General features: G+C 38.7%; 11 protein-coding genes across 11 annotated transcripts; 5 read left to right on the plus strand and 6 right to left on the minus strand. All coding sequences in view use genetic code 12, as the record gives it.

Moving 5' to 3' along the window:
• Positions 1-401: 401 nt before the first annotated feature.
• On the minus strand, positions 402-941 carry DASC09_043210 (uncharacterized protein; the record flags this gene model as incomplete). The annotated part of the gene is made up of 1 exon (XM_064997920.1): positions 402-941. The coding sequence occupies one exon, from the start codon at positions 939-941 to the stop codon at positions 402-404; it is 540 nt and encodes a 179-aa protein (XP_064853992.1).
• Positions 942-2,958: 2,017 nt separating this feature from the next.
• DASC09_043220 (uncharacterized protein) lies at positions 2,959-3,984 on the minus strand (the record flags this gene model as incomplete). Its single annotated transcript, XM_064997921.1, has 1 exon — positions 2,959-3,984. The coding sequence occupies one exon, from the start codon at positions 3,982-3,984 to the stop codon at positions 2,959-2,961; it is 1,026 nt and encodes a 341-aa protein (XP_064853993.1).
• Positions 3,985-5,520: 1,536 nt separating this feature from the next.
• DASC09_043230 (acetyltransferase) lies at positions 5,521-6,384 on the plus strand (the record flags this gene model as incomplete). The annotated part of the gene is made up of 1 exon (XM_064997922.1): positions 5,521-6,384. The coding sequence occupies one exon, from the start codon at positions 5,521-5,523 to the stop codon at positions 6,382-6,384; it is 864 nt and encodes a 287-aa protein (XP_064853994.1).
• A 253-nt stretch (positions 6,385-6,637) lies between these two features.
• COQ6 (putative N,N-dimethylaniline monooxygenase COQ6) lies at positions 6,638-8,041 on the plus strand (the record flags this gene model as incomplete). The annotated part of the gene is made up of 1 exon (XM_064997923.1): positions 6,638-8,041. The coding sequence occupies one exon, from the start codon at positions 6,638-6,640 to the stop codon at positions 8,039-8,041; it is 1,404 nt and encodes a 467-aa protein (XP_064853995.1).
• Positions 8,042-8,404: 363 nt separating this feature from the next.
• On the plus strand, positions 8,405-9,460 carry DASC09_043250 (U2-type spliceosomal complex subunit CWC25; the record flags this gene model as incomplete). Its single annotated transcript, XM_064997924.1, has 1 exon — positions 8,405-9,460. One exon carries the CDS (start codon positions 8,405-8,407, stop codon positions 9,458-9,460), a length of 1,056 nt encoding a protein of 351 aa, XP_064853996.1.
• A 496-nt stretch (positions 9,461-9,956) lies between these two features.
• On the minus strand, positions 9,957-10,820 carry DASC09_043260 (aldo/keto reductase family protein; the record flags this gene model as incomplete). Its single annotated transcript, XM_064997925.1, has 1 exon — positions 9,957-10,820. The coding sequence occupies one exon, from the start codon at positions 10,818-10,820 to the stop codon at positions 9,957-9,959; it is 864 nt and encodes a 287-aa protein (XP_064853997.1).
• Positions 10,821-11,588: 768 nt separating this feature from the next.
• Positions 11,589-14,288, minus strand: COG6 (Golgi transport complex subunit COG6; the record flags this gene model as incomplete). Its single annotated transcript, XM_064997926.1, has 1 exon — positions 11,589-14,288. The coding sequence occupies one exon, from the start codon at positions 14,286-14,288 to the stop codon at positions 11,589-11,591; it is 2,700 nt and encodes an 899-aa protein (XP_064853998.1).
• A 643-nt stretch (positions 14,289-14,931) lies between these two features.
• APD1 (Apd1p) lies at positions 14,932-15,804 on the plus strand (the record flags this gene model as incomplete). Its single annotated transcript, XM_064997927.1, has 1 exon — positions 14,932-15,804. One exon carries the CDS (start codon positions 14,932-14,934, stop codon positions 15,802-15,804), a length of 873 nt encoding a protein of 290 aa, XP_064853999.1.
• Positions 15,805-17,009: 1,205 nt separating this feature from the next.
• Positions 17,010-19,091, plus strand: GRC3 (polynucleotide 5'-hydroxyl-kinase; the record flags this gene model as incomplete). The annotated part of the gene is made up of 1 exon (XM_064997928.1): positions 17,010-19,091. The coding sequence occupies one exon, from the start codon at positions 17,010-17,012 to the stop codon at positions 19,089-19,091; it is 2,082 nt and encodes a 693-aa protein (XP_064854000.1).
• A 524-nt stretch (positions 19,092-19,615) lies between these two features.
• On the minus strand, positions 19,616-21,052 carry SHM2 (glycine hydroxymethyltransferase SHM2; the record flags this gene model as incomplete). Its single annotated transcript, XM_064997929.1, has 1 exon — positions 19,616-21,052. The coding sequence occupies one exon, from the start codon at positions 21,050-21,052 to the stop codon at positions 19,616-19,618; it is 1,437 nt and encodes a 478-aa protein (XP_064854001.1).
• A 501-nt stretch (positions 21,053-21,553) lies between these two features.
• On the minus strand, positions 21,554-24,727 carry DASC09_043310 (histone-binding protein; the record flags this gene model as incomplete). Its single annotated transcript, XM_064997930.1, has 1 exon — positions 21,554-24,727. One exon carries the CDS (start codon positions 24,725-24,727, stop codon positions 21,554-21,556), a length of 3,174 nt encoding a protein of 1,057 aa, XP_064854002.1.
• Positions 24,728-26,039: the final 1,312 nt, after the last annotated feature.

Raw genomic sequence — 26,039 nt, forward strand, 5'->3', positions numbered from 1 at the left:
GCACTTGGTTGTTTTAATGATCTCTGTTGGGAATTGCAATTTTCCTTTTTTTTTTTTTTTGTTAGTTGGTTGTATTTATTTATTTTTTTTTTTTTTTCTTTTGTTGTGTACCGAGAATTCGGTAAGATCATGCGATGCACAAAGGTATTTTTTTTTGCCCAACATGAGCCTTGGCCACATAAACCAAGTGACCTTATGGATTTTGTACAGTAGCAGTGATAAAAGTCCATAACTTTTTATTGGTAGAAATAAACATATATGATAATGATAATAGAAGTTTTCTAAGTAAAAAATAGATCATACTCAATATGACCGCTGTGGAGAATTGAAATAAAACAAAAAAAAAAAACAAAAAAAAAACAAAAACACATCGAAAGGTATTATCAAAGAACATAGTTGTCTTACATCCTCATTGGCCATTCTGGAGTATCATTCCAAGGATCATATCCTCCCCCCACTCTCATTGGCCATCCGTTTTGGAAGATAAAATTCTCAAACCCAGCTAGCTCCGTGAGATCATCCATGCCATCCAAAGGTCCTGGCTCGTAGTAACCCATAGGAAAATTCATCAGCATTGAATTTTGCTGTACTTGGTAATTCTGTTGGTTAGGGAAATTTTCCATATACATCGGAGACTCTATGTAATGGAATACACAGGGGTAACTTTCGGTGACTGCTGGACAAAGGTAATTGCGTGGGTCCAACACCTGATAGTGTTTAATGATATCGTCCACGCGGATGCTCTTGATGATGTGGTCTTTAACTTCTCTATCAACTTGATGGCTAGGGAGATGTCTTTTGAAATTATCGAGTCGGTTAAAAAACCTGTTGCAGAGTGGGCATTTGATCTTCTCAACGTGGAAAGTCTGAATATGTCTCTTTATATCTGACTTTGACTTTTTCACATCACCACAGTCTAGGCATCTGAATGATTTGGCCATTTTATCTAAGGGAGTTTTAGGAAAAAAAAAAAAAAAAAAAAGAAGTGAAGAAAGAGTGAGCAGCAGTAAGTTATTATCGGGAATTAGGCGGGCAGCAAAGATATTATGAGGTAAATCACCAACTAAATGTTGTTTCTTTTTCTTTTTCTTTTTAGTGAGATGATATCTGAGGAAAAGTTATATGTCTTTTTTTTTTTTTTTTTCAATATCATATAATAATGAAACAAAAAAACAACAACAGAGAAGGCTCATTTTGTATAATTTTAGCTATTTGGCTATCAATTTATAACACCTCTCACAACTCATTCATCACCTTAAACCCTTCCTTTTTTTTTTTTCTTTTTTTTCATTTCAATATATTTGATTTCTCTTTTCTTGATATCATAATTATTTTCAGGGAAAACACCTTTGAAGAATTTTTCACTACACTAGTGATGTCAAATATCTCAAACACCGTTGAGGCAGGCGGTTATGGTTATCTTGTAGACCTGTCAGAAATGGGATCCGGATCCATTAAGAGATGGGGAGGGGGGGCTTTTTTTTTCAGGAGATTTTATTTGTGTTATACATTCTGAGCATGGTCTCGGTAATTAATTGGGCTGGATTATCTTATTATTAATGATTGTCGATGTATTTTGGGGGTATATCTTCCAATTTCATTCTCTGTTTTATTGTATTTAATAATTATTTGTTTTTCTTTTTTTTTTTTTCTTTAGGCGATGTCCCTGTGGCGTAGCTGAAACATCTGTCAAATGTATCGATTTTTTCTTAAGGATGATGGAGTGGCAGTACGTACTGCTTGCTACCCTTATTCTCCCCAATCCAATCCAATCCAATCCAATCTAATCCAATCCATCAATCTAATAATAAACCTCGGGGACATACATGTCTTGATATACGGTAGAGCGCGCCCTAACTAACTAACTAACTAACTTCTGAGTACGGTTTTTCTTTTTTTAGTGGGGGTGGTTGGTTGGTTGGTTGGTTGGTTGGTCAGAAGAGGGTTGGTTAATTGGAGGGTTGTCACCTCACAAAGGGCATCACCAGGAGACATCTGGGAAGAAAAAACTCGCCTTGTGAACCACGCCACGGGGAGAAACTTTGTAAGTTTTTATGATTATTTAATAGTATATTTTTGGGAGAATTTGTGATTGAAAAAAATCGGGACAATTTTTCTCAAAGGAACGCTTTTTTGTGGAACCACACCTTCCGAGGAGAGAGAGAGAGAGAGAGAGAGAAAGAGGGAGAGGAGGGAGAGGGGGAGTGCCACAAAAAGTACACCGTCGATTCCTTGTCTAAATTGAGTGTTCCATATTATACATATATAGATGAATAATTTCCAAAAAATAATTTCAAGTTTTACAGGAAATGCTTGACATAAACTGATATAAAGGTATTCTAGAATAATAATCACACAATGCTATTAACAACACAAGCCTTGATGAGAGTTTCGATAATGTCTAAAATAATTTTGATAAGAAGTAAAAGCAAATGAAATAATAGCAATATATAAATAACACATGGGAATCTGGGATCAAGCGATGTGAGAAGCTCATTGAGATATTCAGAATCGTGTGATGAAATAAAGCGAGAAAGCAGTCATATAAAAAAAAGAAAAAAACACAGAGCAAAAGAAAGAAAAAGAAAAATAAAAAACAAGAGCAGAATTTATATATATTATAGCTGAAGTCACCAATATTAACCTTCCAAGTAGTAAATACAAAAAAAAAAAAAAAATCAAAAAAACAACAGAAAAAAGAAGGTAATATGATGCCAATTGAAAGAATTTGATTGCAACAACACCCATTTTCAAATTGAAACCAAATAATTAACAAAACCAAAGAAAACCAGCACAAAAGAAAGAAAGAAAGAAAGAAAGAAAGAAAGAAAGAAAGAAATAAGAAAGAAGGAAAGAAAGAAAGAATCAATGAAAACCAAAAGCAAAGATATGATTATCATCACACAAGTCAATATTACCTGGGGATTTTTTTTTTTTTTTTTTTTTTCGTATAATAATTCACAGTAACCAATTAGTGGGAGCATTGCCAACTCCAGACATCCTTGAAACAAAATTGTTGTTGATATTGGTATGTTGAGGAGACAGGAAATTTTGGTTTTGCAATGCATCTGAATAAAGGGATGCTGAAGGGATTTTGATATTACTGTCTTCGATCTTTATACCGGTATCCCCGATCTTTATACCAGTGTCCTCGATTTTTATAGTAGTGGCGTCCATTGCTGCAATGGAATAGTCCTGATGGAAGTAGGTGTTGTCGGCCACCGATTCCGGGCTTCGTGGATGATTTAGCATGGTGTTTATCAGCGGCAAATTGACTTGTTGACCAAAGTTGGCCATCGAAAACGCGGCCGCGGCCTTATGTTGATCTTTGTAATCCGACGACCAGGTTCTTTGAAGCTGGGGAGTCGAAGATTTGTTGTGTGTGTGCCGATGATGATGAGGATGAGGAAGATGTGATTGGTCGCTATGGATACGTTCGAATGGCGAATCGGTAGTCGAATCGTCGTAAGAATAGGATCGGTAGTAGCTGGTGGGGTTGAAAGTGTCGGCAGGGTTCGTTGACCTTTCTATTGATGAAGGAAAGCTCATGGAGTTTGATCCGAGAGCAGGCAAAGAGTTGTGGTTGACCATTAGAGAGGTAGGATAATAATAAGGGGAATTGGCGTGGGACGGATCGGTTGTGGTTGTGGTTGTGGTAGTTGTAGTGGTATTGGTGTTGGTGTTGGACGAAGGTAGCTGATAAATGTCGGTCTTCTTAGGTCTTCCGCGCTTTTTCTTTTCTGTGAACGGGATCTCGAGGGATTCTCTTTTGACTTTAACCGAGGTGATGATGGCTGGGGAAGGCTGTTTGTTGGGATGGACGTTTTTGTAGTGTCTATTGAAGTTGTCCTTCCTTCTAGTGGCATAGATGCAAAGGTCGCAGGAGAACTGTTTCCTGTCAACACTGTGGTTTTCTCTGACATGTCTTGAGACGTTTTTCACCATTCTGCCACATTGGGGGCATGAATCTCTGGGATCTCTCATGGTTGAAGTATTTTCTTTGTTAATGCTTGACGTGCCTTAAGGGTACGAGAAAAAGCAGTAATTGGGGGGCGGGGATGGGGGGGAAAAAAAAAAAAAAATAAAATAAAAGATAAAAAATAAAAAATAAAAAATAAAAAAGAAAAAAGGAAGAGAGAAAACAAGTTAAATTAGGGGTATTAACGGGAGGAGTGTGAGAGGAATAATAAAAAGCTTAGGAGGAGAAGGAGGAGTGTTTATGTGTATATGTAGTTATATACATACATATATATATATATATATATATCTGATGCTGATGAAAGGGGAACTGAAAGCTCTGATAACATAAGGAAAGGGTGTGTGTGGGTGTGTCAGACACTTAGTTTTCATTTTAAGGGAATGTTTTTTACCAAAGTTAAGTGAGTGAGTGGTGTGGGGTGTGTTAGCGGCAAGGTTTAAGGACGCCACTTAAACTGCTTGCTGTGCACAATATGAATGAATGAATGAATGAATGAATGAATGCGAGTATCTTTCTCGGCCTCCCCCAATAGCAGGTTGCCGATATTGATTGATTATCACCCCACCCCTGTCAAAGTGCCTCCTACCTTCCCTTCCCCAACTGTCCCAGTGTTCTCGGGATGTCCCACCGATGGCCGATGCGTACCACAGCGGTGGCCCCCTCCTCCCAAATGCTCTGTGTGTGTGTGTGTGTGTGTGTGTGTGTGTCGGGTCCTTAATCGATGATTACAGCATCCGGCCATATAACATAATAATATTAGCCTATATTATCCTCCATTTGTCAACCCTCTTACTTAAACATCCTATGCTCAGCTCAGGGGAGTGGTATGTATCGCACACTATACTACCCAGGCCAAGACAAAATAGAACAGACAAAAGCTAGGCACCAATTAATAACAACAACACACCTAATCAACTTGTGTGACGAATAACGCTTCGCATAATAATGATAATAATTAGGGTCTCTGGCTATTCCAGTGCGTCACTCTCACTCACCAGGCGTGAATGAGCCCCCCACCCCAAAAGGCACATGATATTCTTTTTTTTTTTTTTTTTGGTGGCAGGGTAAGATAAGGACTGCTTAGTGTATTATCATTAAATATATTTATTTATTTATTTATTTATTTATTTATTTATTTATTTATTTATTTATTTAGATTACGCAAACGTCTAAGAGTGAATACACACACCTATTTATTAACCGATAAGACCTTTGTCAGATTCAATAGATAGAAAGATACAAATACCCAATCACGTAACAGTAACAGTAACAGTAAGTGTCAGTACAGTACAGCACAGTACAGTACAAATACCTCTAAAAAGTGTCAACGTGACTTCGAAAATCGGGTTACTTTTTGGCGTAGCATGTCTGTCTTGTACAATAACCATAGAATGCCACACAGCACTGCCGGATCCCCTTAGTTTTCGTACTGACCACAATTAAAACGTCGGTGCAAACCTCAACCTTACCCCGAAGTCAGACAAACAACAACAACAACAACAACAACAACAACAACAACAACAACAACACCACACACCTCAATGTCCCCCTCCGCCAATGATCAGAAAATACAGGATGAAAAGTTCCTCGAATACATCTACACCCACCTAAACAAACAGTTGATTCCATCAGCCAACCCCGAGTACGAAAACATGGTGCTCGGGAGGCCATACAACCCAGTGGATCCAGAGTTAGTGGTCAAACGATGCTTGGTCAACGACTACTTAACCTACTTCAATAATGAAATCACCCTTTCCGGTATTATGAAAGACCATGCTGCAAACGAACCAAACTCCCTGACAGAGCTTTCCCTTGCCAAAGATCCCGAGTTTCCAGGACTTGAGGACATGGTGGCGACGATTACTGATTTGCAAAAAGCCTCGAAGTTCCCACAATTATTACAAGATAAGCGCTCCAGGTTCTTAAACAAGTACGTCTTGGGGAAAATGGGTAGAAACTGCTTCTTCGAACCCCCAGTATTTTTCGATTACGGCTTCAACACCATTGTCGGCGATAACTTCTATTGCAATTTTAATTGTGTCTTCCTCGACTGCTCGTTGATCGAGATTGGTGACAACGTCATGCTCGGCCCAGGTGTCAATCTCTTGACTGCCACTCACCCATTATCTTCTGCCGAAAGAAACTTCAAAGGAATCGAGCTCAGTTATCCCATCTATATTGGAGACCAGTGCTGGTTGGGGAGTAACGTAGTTGTGTGCCCAGGAGTTAGGTTGGGAAAGCGATGCGTGGTTGCTGCTGGCGCCGTGGTGACCAAAAGCTTTGATGATGGCTGTTTGTTGGCAGGTGTTCCTGCTAAAGTCATCAGAGTCATCGATGAATCAGAAGATATTGACGAATTTGTTCGCCAGCAAAAGCAAGAGTTGGATAGATTACAGAATATTTAGACATAAATGAGGATTACAGGTTATTTGGGAATAACATAACTGCTTCCTGCGTGCGTTTATCTGTGTAAGAAAAAAAAAAAAAAAGGAAAAAAAATTGTAATTGATGGGGTGGTGGGTGACCAAGAATGAATGTTCTCATTAATATGTTTTTGTAGAAGTGAAGTTATATGTGTTTATAGAACATATATACACACACACACACACACACACACACACATATATATATATATATATATAAATCGACAATAGAGCAATGCTAAGATTCTCTATCCAAAGATCAACTCGGTATTTCTCGACCTCAATACCCCGTCAGCAGCAACATCTCACCGATGTCGCCATCATTGGTGCCGGTCCCGCAGGTCTATCGTTAGCCGCTGCTCTCAAGGCCAACCCAACCACAAAATCTCTTTCAGTTGGCCTCATTGAAGGCTCATCGCTCGACCCTGTAAAGAATTTTTCACAATCTCCACCAGAGAATTTCACTAACAGAGTTAGCTCCATCACCGCCCAGTCGGTAGATTACTTGGAACACATTGGTGCTTGGAAGTTTATTGATCAAGCGAGAATCGAACCATTTGATAATATCGTCGCATACGATGGTCTTTCCAACTCCAGAATAGAGTTTGACAACATGGAAATGGGTACAATGTGTGAAAATATCAACTTGCAAAGTTGTTTGTTGCAAAGAATTGAAGAATTAAACGACCCAACATTGAAAATATGGGATTCTACCAAAGTCACAAATATTGCCAACGATACAGACGATGCCGCCAATGGCTGGCCGGTAATTCAATTGTCCAATGGGGATTCCGTGAAGACTAGACTATTAGTGGGAGCCGACGGTTTCAATTCTCCAGTTAGGAAATTCGCGGCCATTGAGTCTCGGGGCTGGGCGTACGACAGATTTGGGGTGGTTGCCAGTTTGAAATTGAAATACGAGGATTATAGACTGATTGCCTGGCAACGGTTCTTGCCAACCGGTCCGGTTGCCTTGCTTCCTTTACCAGAAAAAAATGCCACCATGGTATGGTCCACCACCCCCGAACTTTCGAAACTTCTTGTTGGGTTGCCAGAAGATGTTTTCATTGCGTTAGCCAATTGTGCCTTTGTGCTACCTCAAGTTGATTTGAATTACTACTACACTCTTGCGCAAAATGAAGAATATGATGAGTTGTTGCTGGACATCAAATGGCGGTTCGAAAACTACACTTCTAAACCAACTATCGACATTGAGGATTTCCCAATTGCGTTGGAATCTGTCATCCCTCAATCGCGTGCCAGATTCCCATTGAAATTATCGCATGCCGATAGTTATGTGAGCAATAGAGTTGCCTTAGTAGGTGATGCTGCCCATACCACCCATCCTTTGGCCGGTCAAGGTTTGAATATGGGTCAAGGAGATGTCAAGTCATTAGTAGAATCGCTTGAACTTGCAATGAAGCGTGGTTTGGATATTGGTAACTTGTTAGCCCTCGAACCATATTGGGCCCAAAGATGGCCAGAAAACCATGTTTTGCTCGGGGTGGTTGACAAATTGCACAAGTTATATAGTATTGACTGGTCACCAGTGGTTGCTGTGAGATCATGGGGGTTGGATGTTGTGAATTCATTGCCAATGTTGAAAGATTTTATGATGAAGCAAGTCTCAGGTAAATAAGACGGCGGTTGTCTTTCAAGATGCATGACGTGGAATGGACAACTTCTTATGTTCCATCGGTTTGCTCTATTAAAGATAGTAATTTAATGAATAGCGTGTATATATAAATATATATATATTTATTTATATATATAAATCTAAATTATGAGTGTAGTTGTTGATTCAGTAGGTCATCAAATGTGAAGTTCAGGCCTCCCAATTATGCTTGAAACGTGACCTGATTCAATTTTTTTTATTCATCTCATCGCAGAAATTGCCTGGTACTACTTTCCTAGTAATAATACACTTCAATTATTTATTTATTTATTTATTTATTCATTCATTCATTTACATCTATTTTAAAAAAAAAAAATATTATCCAAGATGGCTCCAGGGGATTTGAATTTGAAGAAATCATGGAATCCGAAATTGATGAAGAATCAAAAGAAAGTGTGGGAGAAAGAACAGGAAGCGCTCGAAGAACGAAAGAAGATCCAAAGTCGTCAACGGGAGATTCAAGAGGAACGAGAGCGTCAAGAATTACGTCGTCTTCGTCAACAACAACATGGAAAATCATCGTCTTCCAATGATGTGGAACGCATGGATTGGATGTACGAGCATGGAGAGGTTGGTGATGGGTTGAAGAAACCCGGAAACAACGATGCCAATGATGATGAAGATGATGAGAATGAGTACTTGGTGGGGAAGAAGCGGTTGGACGATTTAATCATTAATTCTGATGATAAGAAACAGGTGAACAAGCATAATAGACTAGAAAACACTTTAATGGTAGGGAGACAGCAACAACAGCAGGCTGATGATGTTGGGACGACTAATCTGGGATCCTCTAGCAGGTCCGCAGGCGGGTTATTGGATCAGAAAGAATTAATGAAGTTAGCAAAGGATGATCCAATGGTGAAGATCAAGTATATGAGGCAATTACAACTACAGCAGCAGCAGCAGGAGACGACGAGAAAGCAAAAGGATATAGAAAATAATATATCAAGTGATAAAGATAGACAGTACAATGATAGGCATCGCGATAGGCATTATGAAAACCAAAGATCGACGAGACGTGATGAAGGGTATTCAGATAGAGATAGGTCCAGTAGGGATCGTGATCATCGCCAAGGAAGTGATGGATCAAGGCACGGAGAATCTAGAAAAGATCGCCTTGACAAAGATCGTGATTATCATAGAGGGAAAGATCACTACAGAGATCGTTCGAGTCATAGGAGAGGTCGTGATGATTACCACAGAGATCGCAGCAGTAGTAACAGGGACAATGATCATTATTCTCGATCTAAACGACATGATGATCATCGATACAGATCTCATCATAGAAGTTCTCACAGCCTGAGATCTCATGAAAGTTCCACTAAGAAAGACTTAGAAGGCCAACAGAAAGATAGAGAAAGCGTTGTTGCACTAAACAAATGAAAGGGGTGTTTATAATAGCCGTTGAGTTATTTTTTTGTATTATATATAAATATATAAATATATATATATATTAATATTGTAACATATTGGGAAGCCAAAAATCAGTTACAAATGAAAATGAAAAGCATTTTTTTTTTTTTTTGTCCTAGATAGCTATTGGTTTATTATGATATGCATGTTTGAGGCGGTTAAAGAGACAGTAATCGATTTGTAAAATTGACATTGCTGAAGTTATCCAAAAATTTTCACCTTTTAATGGGAATATATTGAAAACTGACCATCACTACTGTGTAAAATGAGGTTTGGAACTTTTCTTAAATCCCGTGCTTATCAAGGCATACCATACCATACACAGATGGTTAAAATATAATATCTCCGAAAAAAAATAAATATCCTACAAAAGTTTTGCTTTTTTTTTTTTTTTATTTTTTATCCAATATCGCTATTTAATAAACCATATTTATTACTCATAATCATTCTTATTCACAATCCAAAATTAGTCAAGCTTACTTGGATCCCAGTTAGGATGTGACACCCAGTATAAATCATCATGGGTCAATGCCTTGAAATCCTCATCACTCAATTCGAAATCAAATACTTGGAAATTCTCTTCAATTCTTGATGGGGTGACAGACTTAGCCAAAGGAATGAAGCCATGTTGCAATGACCATTTAATCAAGATTTGCCCATTGGTCTTACCGTACTTCTTTGCCAAGGCGGTGATCTCTGGATGGGTGACTCTGATACCTCTGGTTAATGGTGAGTACGCCTGCATGGCAATCCCGTGAGCCTCGCAATAATCAACAATTTCTTTACGTGTCAACCAAGGATTCAATTCGATTTGGTTAACCACTGGATGGAACTTAGGCTCACTATCAAGCAACTCCTTGATATGCTTCACGCCATAGTTCGACACTCCGAATGATCTGACGGCTTGCGGATGTGCGGTCTTATACTCTTCCAAAGCTTTGTACGCCCCAACTCTGTCTTCTGGTGACCCCATTGGCGCATGAAGGAGTACCAAATCAATGTAGCCGATCAACGGATTGACAATCGCAACTCGGTCCTTGATACTCGCGGCGGCTTCAGAGTGGCTGATTCTCTTGGGGGAGATCTTGGTGGTGAAGTAAATATCTTCGCGCTTATGGTTCACTGGGTCTTCTTCAATCCAGTTCTTGATGGCTTTGGCGGCCTCAAGCTCATTGTAGTACGCTTCAGCGGTGTCAATGTGACGATACCCAACTTTCAACGCATGGTACACCGAATCAACAGCATCTTTGGTGTCAACCTTATACACCCCGAACCCGAGCTGTGGAATGGTGGTGCCGTCGCTTAATTTGATTGATGTTTGATGGGACATTAGGTGTGGAAAGATAGTTTGTCTTTGTAAAAAAAAAAATAGACTGAAATTGTTTGATACCACTGAATCAGATTTAAGGCTGCTTCTGAACAAAATGAAATTCGAAGGCGATGGGAGATTATACGTGCGTGCGTACTTACTTACTTATATACGCTCGAGAAGGCGGGTAATTTTCTGCCACAATGTATTGCTATAACCTGCATACATTTGAAAATTGAGAATCCTCAATGTATTTATTCTACGGTAAAATGTAATATTGAATGGAACGCAAGCTAGCTTTAATAGCTAAGTGTGTGTATTAAGGAGCAGCACACTTGAGGATTTTCTGTCTTTCAGTCAACCGAGAATTGGGTATCGTTTCGGTGGAGCTGCCTGTTTGGTAACCTGTCTAGCGGCTTTGATGGCATAATTACCTTTTTAAGGAAAAAACCGCATTGGTTAACGCGAGACTCTGGTTACTAATCAATACGTCGTCTCAAATGGCCCTATCCTGGAAACTATCTATCTGTATTAGTAATGATTATGGCCGCCGCTCTCCGATCTCCGAGGGGGTTATTTTATTTTATTGCAATTGTTCGTAGTCCAAAGTTAGTAAGTGCCGTGCTGCTGGGTGTCCTTGCTAATACTCTCTTTACGCTTTAGCTTATTCGTTATCTAAGGTGTTTGGTATTCCCATCTTTCTTAGACATCTATCTTAATGGAAACTTTACTAAAAAATGATTATGATCAGATAAACTGAAAGTCAAAAACATGTAAAATTAATAATAACTATATATCACCATCCTCTATAATATCATTAGAATCCAAGTCACGTTCACCGATACTACTAATTCTATCTTCGTCTTCTTGTGGGTCGGGCATTTGTTGTTCCATGTAGGCTTTTTCCACCCCCAATAGCGTGGCAATCTCAATATCGTTCCAGCCAAAAAGTCTATCACCAACCTCATCGCCAAAATCACTGCCTTGGCCACTGGAGTTATTCAAGTAAATTACCACTAAAGTATGCACCACCCGATAAAAGTTGACAAATTGCAAGAACCCGGACTCGGAGATCTCATTGGCGATGGTTGGTGAGGATATCTGGGATAAATTGCCAAAAAATGGATGAGAGAGCGCATCGGGAATAAACATTTCGATTTTGCCATTGACAGATTGTAAATTTTGCGGTGAGAACAATAAAGCAGGAGAATGGCGCTCATCATTATTGTAGATCAATGATTGATAAATATCGTAATTCACACTCTTATCAGGGTTATCAATTGGTTTCCTAAGTCTTTTGGCGATTTCGATCTCGGAAAATTTCTCAACCGGATACACCTTATTCAATGCATCTGAGATCTCTAATAATCCTGTTTCTTTCAATAATATCTCGTTAGCAATATTGGTGAGTTGTTCAACTTCCTCAATTATCGCGTCGTTGATTTCGTCGTATTTCAACGAAAGCGTGTTAATGGTCATAATCTTATTCATGATTAAATCCAAACAATTAATTTTGACAATTTTTGCCGATCCGGTCCCCAAAGATTGTACACTATTAGAAATTTGTTGATCCACAAACTCGATTGGTTTATCAATGAGCAAATCAATTAATTTTATCAATAAATCATCTGATAAGTTCATGAAATTAGTGGAGGATCCCAAATTATTGAAATTCTTCAAAATATCCTGGATGCTATTCATATAATCAATCAACCAATCAGGACATTGTAAGTCGCTATCATCTATAGACTGACGCAATAACCCCTTTGATCCATTGACGATATAATTCTGTTTGCTGTGAAGAATACTGAAGGTGCGTTCTTGAAGTAAACTCTGAAGATCGCTAAGGGTATCAATGATCGCACTTTCATCACGGAGTTGTTTGGAAAACATCAATTTGTAAAGATCCAAGCAGTCATAGAGCTTGGAAATGATAGATACATCATTTTGCGAGCGAATGGTTTGTTCCAACCGCAACTTTAAAGGATTATTCAAAACCCCGATAATGTTATTCAAAATGTGGTTTTCAAGATCATTAATATCGATAATCAGTTGATCAATGATAATTTGTGTCTCATTAGCCTCATCTGGCTGGCACAAAAACTCGAGAATTTCTCGCTCACTGACAATCAATGAATGCACTGACGCGAGCATATCCCCAATAAATCTCATTGGGTCATGGATTGCAGAATACATTTGACGTTCATTTTCGCGCACGATATTTTCAAATTCTGCCAAAACGCTCTTGGATTTCGAATCGATGAAATTGTGGATCATTTCTTTGAGGTATTTATTAGACGCAATAATTTCCACAATATCTAATCGTTGGTTGTTATCTGGAGTGTACAAATCTTCTTTGGAGATAGAATTGGTTATGGCGTAAATACAGTTTTTCAATACTTGGAAATCGGCTTTTTTCAACACATTAAGTTCTGATAGGTTTTGCTTGATGAAGAAATTCATATTGTTTAATGCTGTGTCGATCAAAGATTTCATTTCGTTCATGATTCCTAAACCGATTTTTGGATTGTTCATCGATAAGAGTAAATAGCAATTATCATAGATGGTTTTGGTTTTTTGAAAACTTTGGAAATAGTCTTGGGTGTTAGTTTCAATATCTTTAGACGATTGTAACAAGAATTTTTCGTATTCGTTTAATTGGAACTTCTTTTGGAAACTCATGAGAATATGTTTTTTAATCAAGATTTTATCTTTCTGAGCTTTTAAATCCTTCAACACCGAAAGATTGAATTTCTCTGATTGTTTGAAGTTTTTCTCGTTGAATTTGTCCAAAGTGCTCAATTCATCAATGATTTTTTCATTAATTTGGTTCAAATTCTCCACATCTTTATCTAATTTCTTTAGATTGTTATAAATCGGTTCGAATTTCGCCAACATATTGTCACTCCCCAATAATGCTTCATTTTGAATATTTATTTTCAATTTTCTTCTGGATACCGTACCCAATATCCCCGGTTGAATAATTAAATCATAATCCTCGTCAATTTGTGAATCATTCGATGAATTGAGATAATTTTTCGCTTCAAGAAGTTGTAAGCTGGTCTTTATCGTGGTATCGTCAAGATGACTTGATAAAGTCGAGGAGTTATTGAGAATCTTGAAGAGCTTTTCTGAGAGAGTGCTCTTCCTAATATTAGACGATGATGCATAAGCATTTAATGATGGGCTATTAGTGAGTTCTTGTTCTGATTGTCTGATCATATCGATGGAGAGTTTTGCAAACTGATCGGCCAATTGGTTGTTCGATAGCCCTTCCCCAGAGTCAGGTTCTGAAGAACAAGAGTCCGGTGATTTCGCATTGATGCTGGATAATATTGAAAATCGACTACTTAGTCTTTTGGTGAAATCTTCGGTGAACGCTGGGGAAGAGTTGTTAATATTCGATAGTGAGATGTTGGCAGGGGACGCTGGTGCCGGTAGCGACACTGCTTCTGAAGTATCTAGATCATAATCATATATGAAATCCATACTTGTGGGGCTGAAGTTTATGATATTGCTCTTCCTACACCTTTCTTTTGGTCACTAGTGTTCTCAATGGCACGAAGCTCTCCGCCATCACATTGTCAAAATAATTGCCAAATCATTGGGAAAAAAGCCGGGGTGTTACTGCCACCCCCCAACTCTGCCTGCTAAAAGAAAAAAAAAAAAAAAAATCGCACGTGAATTAGCATGTGCCTTAGTAATCATCACAAAATGATACACGTGACCACATCGACGGAGATAACAAAAGCCGGCCATCGACGCATGGATAAGCTGGCGCAACCGAGCGTTCTTCCTCATCGGGCACATTAGCTCCGTTGGTGATGATTGGAAAAAAAAAAAGCAAATTTCCCCATTTAGTCAAATTCCGCGTAAATTACTGCGCGCAGCCTCGGCACAAGGTAAATTTCACCTCTTCCATCATGCACCTTTTCTGCTTATTTATTAGCTTATTTTTATTTCATCTTTTTTTTTTTTTTTTATTTCTGTTTTTCATTCTACTTCTTCTTCTATAATAATCCCTACCTTTGTCGTTGCTTGTATCATATATCTTGTTATTGGACCGATTCCTTTCATTCTTCTTCTTTTTATTTGTTTACATCCATCCAGATTATTCAAGATTCCGCTATAAATGGTGTTTGGCATTCTCAACAAAATCATCAAAGGCTCTGATCCTTCAGAGGAAATCGAAAAGGTCGTTCCTATTTCCGAGTGTGCTGCTGAATGCTCCTCTTGTACTTCCAAGTTCCCATCCTCTATGAAAATCGATACCAATACCCCATTATACAACTCCACCAGCCCGTTCAAACTCCACTGTGTGATCCCAACAGGGAAAGCCGATTGGAACCATTCCGCCACGGACACCAGTGGCTCAGTGGAGCATAGTGTTTCTACATGGGCCAGCAAACAAGGAGAAGCTATTGTTGGAGGGAATGTCAAAGTATCGGTATCAAATCACCCGTTGGACGAAGAATATCCAGCAGATGTCAATGATGTATTGTTATTACCGTACTTTGTCTGGGTGAGGAAAGTATCGGCAGACAATATCGGGAATGTGTTGTCTAAACTAATACCTTTGTTGATTACTGCTACAGAATCAGGATCTACGGAGTTGCCACAAGAGGTGGAAGGTTTCAAGATCGAACCTTCAAATTATAAGGCCTATATTTTCTTATGTTCCCACAAGACCAGGGATAAGAGATGTGGGATCACCGCACCAATCATGAAACGAGAATTCGATAGCAACTTGAGAGAAATGGATCTTTTAAGAGATTTTGGGGATGAAAGGCCTGGGGGAGTTAATGTGGGGTTTATTAACCATGTTGGAGGCCATAAATTTGTCGCTAATTTGCTTATTTACATGAAATCTGGAGAAATGATTTGGATGGCCAGAACCACTCCTGCCAACTGCAAGCCAATCCTTGAAGAAACAATTATGGGAGGCGGGAAAGTTTGGCCCGATAAGGTGAGAATCGTCCAAAAGTCTTGTGCTATCAATTGGTGAGCCTGGAGGTCCTTTTTCGGGGATTATATATTATATATGTATAAATTTCATTGAGAAATATTCTACATCTGCGTTTGTTTTTGTTGTTATTTCAATATTTGTTTTTGTTTGTGATAATAGTATTTTAGTAGAATCATAATTAGAGATTTCAAAGAAAGAAGTAATATTGCCTGCCGTCTTTGAAAGCAGGTAATCTGACTGGTAATTGATCTTGCTGGGAATCCTTTTCGTAAAATTCATAACCCACAACTCCAATGGAATCTCCATAACAGGATGATAATATATCATCACCCTGTCAATATAATTCCAACGCGGCAAATCTCGAAACAACATGGCAAACTCATGAAAAATATGCAAGGCAAGCTGCTGCCGCATTTGAAATGGCCCATCATGATTCACTTTTTTTTTGTGTTTCTTATTGATCATCAACAAAATTGTTGTTTTTTAACTATATATTCATTTCTCAATCCAGGAAAATATGCTCAGGTGTTGACCTTCGACTAGAATCTCCGCATGGCGTTACCATAAGATGTCAACCACATGCTCCTAACATAAACAAACCAAGAATTTTGATGCCATGGAAAAACGAATCTATCATCCAGCGGGGAGTTTCTATTTCAAGGCTATTAAATTGCAATAGAAAATATCAAGAATATCATAATCAGTCACTCCTGAACAATTCAAAGACCATATTGACCAAGTCTGTTGTTTGGTAAAAGTTAGGATTGCCCATGATGTTTTTTTTTTGTCCATGCGAAATATTAGTTGAAAGAATGGGAAATTCTATTTGCATGGCTTCGGAAATGCAATCATTGAGAAAAAACGATCATACCCGTAACGAAAATCAGTCTACAATCGTCTTGGGCACCCTGTGGATAACCAGTGTTGTTCTCTGATCATCAAGAAAATCAACGCACCACTAAAGACTCGTAATTCGCTGAAGACGTGACAGGAGAGGTTTTTATAGAGAATTTTTTATCTTGAAAATATAAATCTATGTGGCATTATTTCAGTAAAGATCGCCATTTCAATAAAAATCGCCTTTTTAGATATATGAAATCTTTAATCTGCAATGTTATGCGCCTATCACAGCATTTAAGATTTTTTTTTTTTTTTTTTTTTCCGCTGATGATCATCGAATTCTTTTAAAATCAATCACTAAATCCCATAAATGACCTCTATTGGAAGACAGTTTCCTCTGAAGTATGTCGGCTTTCTCTGCAATTCAAAGCAATCAAGAGATTTTTTATGTACAGAACTCCTCTGATGAAGAACAAGGTTCAGACAGCGATAACGATAATGAAAATTTGATCATTCCAGAAGTATCCAGTGCTCCTCCTCCGTCGATATTAAGGAGTAATAGTCAAATTAAACCGCCGGTATTTTCGAAATTCCAAGCGCGACTCAATGAAAATATCCTTCTAAAAGGTAATATTATCTATTTTGGTCTAAACTATGGGGAATCCTTGGTATTAAAAGGTCAATATATCCTCACCATTTACTCGGGGAAATTAATGATCAATGGGGTAACTTACCATCGTGGGACTGCAAAGTATAATGTTTATGCCCCGATTTCTCATTCCTTGCCTGAATTATTATGTATTTCATCTAATGAGAACCTGGGGACTCTTTCACCAGAAGTGGTGGATATTTTTACTGAGAAATTCGATACCATCGTCAAGCTTGAAAATAACTTCACAAAATTGGAATCGATTGGTAATCTTTGTCCGTTATTCAAGAATATGTTCCATAATAATCTTCATAACCAGTTTCCAAAACTCGTTGACCATGATGATGATGGTGATGATGATCTTGATTTGAATTTCCAAAAATACTCGTTCTGTCCAATACTTTGTCCAGTATACGACCTTAATGTCATGAGACCTCCAGCCAACTGGTTACAATTATCCAAAACGTTTGTGCTGCAGAATACCTCCATTCCTAAACGTGTATTGATCATTGGTTATAAAAACTCCGGGAAATCCTCGTTATTGAAACTCCTTGCTAACAGTTATCTTGATTCGATAAACTACGTGGCCGATGAACCGATTGGGATCTTGGATATTGATCCAGGGCAATCGGAATTCTCGGTTCCCAATTCAGTGTCGTACTCTACCTATAATTTCCCATTAATTGGCAGTAATTTGACGGGTAGCCATGCTGGCGGTAGTTGTTGGAATGAGTATTTTGGGTTCAATAACCCCATGGAGAACCCTGATTGGTACTTGACGTTAGTTGCAAAACTTTTCCAAGAACGGTATGAGGACAATGATCTAGTTCGCCAAGTTCCATTATTGGTGAACATGCCTGGTTGGATCAAGGGGTACGGAGTACAATTAATTTATAAAATCATCAAAATTATCAAGCCGACCGATATTGTATATTTGAAAAGTCACAATGAAATGGAATACCAATCGGAGGATGCTGATGATGAAGAAGATGATGAATTATTGGGGTTGATCAATGAGTCAAAACAAGATTTTTTCCAAAACATTAACATCATCAAGTCTAGTGGGGTATTCTTCCATCACACCAGTTTGAAATATTCATCGCAAGAATTATCGATCTTTAGAGTGCTTTCATATTTCCACAAGATACCAAATAATAACATTTCATCGTCATCAACCTCATCTAGGCCAAATTTCAATTTTAATCCATTGTTGTGGACATCACCATTGAAGATCTCATATCTTGCGAAGTCTCAAACCCCCGACACGATCATCTCCACCATCAGCGAGTTTAAAGGTATATGCGGGGTGACGGTATTTAACGATGATGAACTTTCCCAACCTTTGAACAGTACCGAAATTTCTACGATCTTTGATTGCTCAATTGTGGGGATCTACGCCGTAGAAACCAATCAATACTTGAATATCTACCAATCATCATCTGTCAATAAATCATCAGTGCCAGAGACCCAGCTCCCGGTATTTATCCCATTTTCGAAATTCCAAGAAGAATTCGGGCCACGAAGTAATACCATCCAATTCCTTGGTCTAGGAATAATCCATAGCATCAATTACAAAACCAAGACTTTCAACATATACCTTCCCGATCTCGAATCAATCAAACTGGTGAATTTCTCAGAATATAAAATCATCTTGGGTAGAGGCCGGACCTCGGTGCCCATTTGGGAACTATACCCAAAGAGTGAGGATAACAATAAAAAACGAAGTGAGAAATTGTTCAAGCATGAAAAAGTGCCTTTTATTAGCTTGAATGATAAGTTTGGTAAAGGGGGAAAGATCTTGAAAGTTCGGAGAAATATTATTAGACGTCGCCAGTAATAATATTCCTAAATGGCCCAAGTAATGGCGATCGATAACCAGGATAATTAATAAATGAATTAATGACTAGATGCAAATTTGGTACGTTCATAAAACTTGAATTAGTGAGTAGATGCAAATTTCATGAAACCGTAAGAATCACTATCCCATCCATTCACAAAAAAAAAAAAAAAAAATGAAAAAATTTGCTACATCAAAATCTTGTTGAAATAATAATAGTTCCTTTTTAGTTGAAAAAAAGAGTAAACGTAACAGAAAAACAATTCCATAAGGGATGGTGAGAACGAAAAAAAAAAAACATGAAAAGTAAAGGACGTAAAAGAGGGGCATGACACAGTTAGTAAATAAATAAAAGATAAGAAAAAAAAAAACGACATAATTATACGAGGAGTAATAAAAGTATTTGGCAATCAGTTGATGAAATTAGAAATTGGTAAATGAATATATGTCGTAAGATAACAAAAAATTAAAGACTATATATCATGACGTCCTTCATATCAGTGTTAAATATATATTGATAACACTTAGTCATCAGACAAAGCCCATTTGTTGACGGCCAACGGGAAAGAACCGGACCAGTCGTAGATTTCCTTCTTCATAGCGGTCAATTCTGGAGAACCTTGGACAACGGTGGCCTTGAAGTCCTTCAATCTGTTGGCACCAGCTGGCAAGGATTGTTGGACGCTCTTGGCGTATTGGACAGCCTTGTCAATGTATTGGGCAACCTTCTTGAAGTCTTCTTCACCAAAACCTCTACTGGTCATGGCTGGGGCACCGATTCTAACACCACCTGGAACCAAAGCAGATTTGTCACCTGGAATGGAGTTCTTGTTCAAAGCAATGTTCATGTTTTCACAAACGGTTTCGATTCTGGCACCGTCGATACCCTTGTCTCTCAAGGAAACCAAAACCATGTGGGAGTCGGTACCATCACTGACCAACTTGTAACCCAACTTCTTAAATTCGGATTCAAGGGCCTTAGCATTCTTCAAAACTTGTTCTTGGTAAGCCTTGAATTCTGGGGTAGCGGCTTGCTTAAGAGCGGTGGCCAAGGCAGCAATGGTGTGGTTGTGTGGACCACCTTGGTGACCTGGGAAAACGGAGAAGTTGATTGGGTTTTCCAAGTCGTAAAAGACTTCCTTACCGGTCTTTGGGTTGATGGATCTAACCCCTCTTCTAAAGAAGATCATGGCACCTCTTGGACCACGCAAAGACTTGTGGGTGGTGGTGGTGACGATATCGGCGTATTCGAATGGAGATGGAATGACACCAGAAGCAATCAACCCAGAAATGTGGGCCATGTCAACGACCAAATAAGCACCAACCTTGTCGGCAATTTGTCTCATTCTCTTGTAGTCGATCAATCTACAGTAAGCAGAAGTACCGGCAACGAGAACCTTTGGTCTGTACAAAACAGCGGTTTTTTCCAACATGTCGTAGTCAATGATACCGGTTTCCAAATCAACTCTGTATGGCATGGTTTCGAAATAAGTGGAAACGGCAGAGATCTTTCTGGTGTCGGTTTGGTAACCGTGGGACAAGTGACCACCGTGAGGCAAGTCAAGACCCATCAATCTTTCGTGAGGCTTCATGATGGCTTGGTAGACTTGCAAGTTGGCTGGAGAACCAGACAAGGTTTGGACATTGACCCCCCATTTCTCTGGGGTGACCCCAAAGGCCTTGAGAGCTCTTTCTTGACACAAGATTTCCATCTTGTCAATGTTTTCATTACCACCATAGTATCTGGCCCCTGGGTAACCTTCGGAGTACTTGTTACTCATTGGAGTACCCAAGGCTTCAAAGACAGAAGTGGAAGTGAAGTTTTCCGAAGCAATCAACACAATGGAGTGCTTTTGTCTTTCGGTTTCATCCTTGATGATTTGAGCAACTTCTGGGTCGGTTTCTTCAAGATGACCTTCAACTAAGCCTCTGTGGGAAGCTGGCAAAGAGTAAGTGGACATTGTTTTGCTGGAAAAATTGGTGGTTGATAAGAGTATGGAAACTGATTCCTCGAGGAAGAATTGGTTTAAATGCTAGAGAAACACTGAGGGATGCTTAAAGGGAACCAGAGAAAAAAAAATTGGCAGCAGCACCGAGTCAGCAAGGAAAGAGTCATTTTTTGTACTAAAAAAATCGTTTGCTACGCGCGCCGCTGAAAATTTTTTTTGACTTCTTTTATTTGCGCCAGCTGAACTTAGTCGACAAGTTACCAATCATTGCATAGATAATGTTATTGATGTCTATTATTAATAATTAGGAAGGGGTAGTTGTAAAGAACTGAAAAATAAAATAAAAAATAGAAAAAAAAAATAATAATAATAGAAATAAATTATATAAGAAATCGAACTAGACCACAACGTAATAATACTATAATATAAATGGGAAACAAAAATTGCACACGCATACACATATGCCAACAAACCGAATAAATAAATGTACAAAATATTATATAGAAGAATAAATCATCCCGCCTTGTGTTTTAAGAAATCTGCAAAACTCATCTTCTTCACCTTCTTCGACTCATTCATGTGCTTCTCCTTTTTCTTCGCTTCCGAGTTTGCAGCCTGAAGCACGTCATTTTTCTTCTCGTGCGCTCCAACATTTTTCAAGTTCATAGTTTTCTCTAGTAAATGAAGGTCCAAACTTGTCGCAGTAACTCCCACCAGATCAATCTTTATACTGGTGGTCTTCACCGGCACAGGGATCGACAAGCAATTCGCAATGATTGCCTTGGCCAATTGAGCTCGACTGTTCAATACTGCATAATCAAGAGTGCGGGTGAGTAGTAACTTCTTCTTTGGATGCTCAAAGATTTCTTTCCGTCGAGCATGCGTAAATGGATCATTCAGATCTTTGCTTGCTTTTTCCTCCTCAACAACATTCTGAGGATCCTCCCTGGAATTATTATCAATCTGATCAGGTAAATTGATCGAGTGTTTCTTGATTTGATCAGCAATAACTTCGTCACGGTGGATAAGACGAGATTTAATCAAAGACCTAGTGTTCGAATCACCATCGCCATTCTTTGCGTCTTTTGAAAGTCTAGAACCTTTTCTGGACGATCTGAAGAAATAGCTTCCCATTTTCTTAATTTTCAACAACTTGCACTTGTTGTTGTTGACGTTATTACTGACAGAATAACAACCGCACTTGTACTGTCCCAAAACAAATTCCACCTGGTTGATCAATTGCACTTTCTCGGCATTGGTCAAAATATTGTTGAAGTTGGATTTCACCACGTCACTATACTTATCAATATCAACATGTTCTTTGCAGTATAACTTGGCAAAAAGTTTGTTGAAATCAAATTCCCACCCCACCGTCAATTCACTATTCTTATTAACTGGTTTGATGGCCTGTAAGTAAAACTTCACCATGGAGTTATTGACAATAACGGGAATGATCTGACAATTTGGATTACACGACTTTCGAACGAATCGTGAAACGCTACCAGAAGTTTTGCAGTTCAAATACAATGGGGCAAGTATTTCTGAAGGATCACCAGCAGTAGCTTTTGCTTGCAAATAATTCTCTAAACCAACTGCCAAATTAGATAAATTATCTTTATTGTAAATTGAATTTTCAACATCCTGGCCATCAGACTCATCACTATTATCGTTTTCCTCCTCCTTATCTTCTTCTTTAACAGAATTATTATTTTCATATCTCCCGAAATAATTAACAAAGAAATAATAGTTCTTTGGAACACCCCAATGCTTGTACTGATTTATAGGATTGTTAAAAAAATTCACTTGATAATCAACTTCTCCTAGAAACTCATCAATTAATTCCCCCTTTTCACAGTTATTTCTTGAAAACACCCCCAAGTTAGATAACCCGCTGAATTTATAATGCGATGAAGGCACACTATTATTTTCCCCAATCAAAATGTTCTTGGCATAAGTTGTGGATTTACCTGATCGCAACTTATTATACTCTTCAATAGATAATTTTTTCAAGTTCATTTTATATTTGCGATTCCTGGCATAGTGTTTTTCAGCATTTAACAATAATTGGGGCAAATTGTTGGCGCAATAGTTTTCAATTTCCTTATTTTTATACTCCAAATCCTTTAAATTATAGTACACCGCATAATAATATTCATCTTTTGCCGATTCAATTCTAGTGATCAACTCTTCATTGGTATTATCGTCAAAATCTTCCTTCTTGCGTTTTCTACTAGTTTTTTCCTTTCTTTGACTATCTCGATCGTTAGTAGTTCTATCTTGTTTGTCATCAGAGCTTTCTTTGGAATTATGCTCGGTGGAAAAACGCCTATCTTTATTTGTCAATTTCTTTTTTCTTTTTGGTTCATCAGACCGATCAGCAGTATTACTTGAATCACTTTCGTATCTTCTTTTGGAAACACTATCAACGTAAGCACTTGATGGTCTAGTTGTTGCAGGACTAGATCCAAGATTCACTAACTGGATCTCTCTCATTTTCTTAACATCGATTGACTTAGCTTTGAAACTTTTTGAATCACAAAGTTCACAATAATAAATATCAGGAACGTCATTAGTGTTGATATTGAAACACAGAGCATGTTGCCATCTAAAACATCGATCACATTGGATGGTGAAACCGTCATCTTCGTTGACTTTACAAATGCAATCGATGATACCGGCATCTGGATCAACCGCATACGATGGGACAGTTTCTTTCTTTTTTGGCTTTTGTTTGATATGCAGTTTTTCTTTGTCTTTTGTCTTTGGTGAGGATTTTGATTTAGTGGGAGTGGGGTGTGTTATTGACTTTTCCTGGTCTCCTAGCTCATTATTCTGGACCTCATCTTCTTGTTTCTGTTTCTGCTTTTGTTTTTGTTTTCTTTTTTTATCGTCTTTTGCCTCTCCTTTTTCTTTATCGGAGTGTTTGAGTATTTGTTCTTTCTCTGCTGTTTCTTGGTCCAGTTTTCTTTCCGTTTCCATATTTTGTTTGGTTTCTTCTACGGTCTCTTCTATTTTTTGTCGTACTGTTTCCTCTTGATTTTCTGACAGTGATATTTGTTGTTGTTGATGATTTTCAGACTTTTCCTCTGATTTGGTAGAATCTAGGGTAGATATTTGCGGTTGAGGTGGCATCACTGGTTTGTTTTCTAGTTCAGGTTTTGGTTGTTTTTGCTCCAATTCAACGATTTTCTGTGATGGTATTTGTGATAGTATTGATGGCACAGGTTTTTGTTGATTTACTGACGTTGGAGGCGGTACCTTGTTAGGTTCCGAGTTCATGAAACCACTATGTAGTGGCAATGGAGTGGAAGCAGCGGCAGCCAACGCAGCAGCAGCGACTATTGCCTTCATGGTATGTTCCTTCTTGGAGTCTTTGGAAACAGAAAGCGCAGCGACTGCGGGGCCAGGATTTGAACTTGGTGACATAGCGGTAGGTTTCAACGAAGGAGACACTGATGATGGGGGAATAGGGGAAGGAAGCGAAGGTTTTTCTGTTGTTGTCATTTGGATAGGTTTACTGGCGATACCTGGCTTTACTTGCAAAGGTGGTAGTGATGGTGGGGGAGGAGGAGGTGGTGGTGGATGATGATGCTGGTTGTTATGATCGGTGACCGGGGTGGCAGAGGCCTTGCTGAACTGAAGAAGTGCCGAGGCATCCTCCAAGATATGGTCGTCTTCTGAAGCCATTATATGGGGACGACAGAGAAGGGATAGCTGGTGTAGATAGAGAAATTAGTGGTACTCCGTGGATATATATTATTGTATTCTACTCACCTATATTTTGATTCCCTTAGGAAAGAAAGACAGAGGCAGCAGCGATGGCGTCCGGGCAACGGGGGGGTTGGAGGTGTGCTACACCCAAAGAAAAAGAAATGCGAGAGAGCTCGCGAGCTATACGAGGAGAACCGCCGCTATTTCGTCGATTTGTTTCGTTTAGTTTATGGCGTTGTTTCGTTTACTTTATGTTCTGTTATGTTGTGTTATGTTATGTTATGGGGTTTATCTTGCTTGAGGTATCCGCAATTATGGGCCAGGAGCAATATTCATTCGGTTACAGTCCACACTAGCGTACGTTACACCGTTATACTGTTGACAACATATAAATAACTCTGACAACTATGGAGTTGCAATGTCTCAAATGACAAACGTCCTAGCAGGAGATGCCACCCCAAATGACCATTTCTGACAGAGTCATAATCAACCAAAGCATCTGCTCTTCTTTTTTTTCGATTTTTGTGTTCATTTTCAAATTATCTTGGAATTTTTGTGATTGTGTTGTAATTCTTTACAGTTTCATTCATTATTGGAATAAATCAAATTTACAGTGGAAAACGAAAAAATTCTACAATATTAAAAAAAAATAGATAGCAAGAGAAAGAAAAAAAAGATGTTTGCAACATGGTTTTACCCAAATGCCCATTAGCCAACGGCCGTGCATAGTGTTCAGGAATATGATGCAATAGACAACGAGACGGCCGAACTCAATTACCACCCAAGCTGGGACAAGCCCTTTAGAGACTTTAGATGGTAAGAGTTCAAGACCTGGCCTATCATTCTGTAATCTGTCGGCTGAGCACCCCTATATCAACAGAAAAAAAGCGGTGTGCTTGTCGCTCAACCTCAAAATGAAGGACCAACAAGCAGCACCAAGATTCAATTGCCTCACGAGAGCCGATCTGCTACAAAGAACGGCTACAGTATCGTGCTGGGTAACGCTAGCAGAGCCAACGTTTAACCCAGTTTCCACCGAGTATTCATTTGCAACACAGATAACTTGATGAAGAAAAGAAAAAAAGCCAAAGACAACATTAGAGTGAAAGAAAAAATTTCCGCCGCCTTAAATAATTATTCACGGCGGCCGGGTGACAGCGATCTCCTCCATCCATCGCATCGCCCGCATTCGGCAACCATAAAAAAAAAAAAAAAAAAAAGTTGAGAGAGATGAAGTGCGGTGCGGTGCTGACTGTTTCCTGTTGCTCGTGTGATACCCTTATCATCA

Source organism: Saccharomycopsis crataegensis (genome assembly GCF_037102585.1).
Source record: "Saccharomycopsis crataegensis DNA, jcf7180000000084, whole genome shotgun sequence".
NCBI lineage: Eukaryota > Fungi > Ascomycota > Saccharomycetes > Ascoideales > Saccharomycopsidaceae > Saccharomycopsis > Saccharomycopsis crataegensis.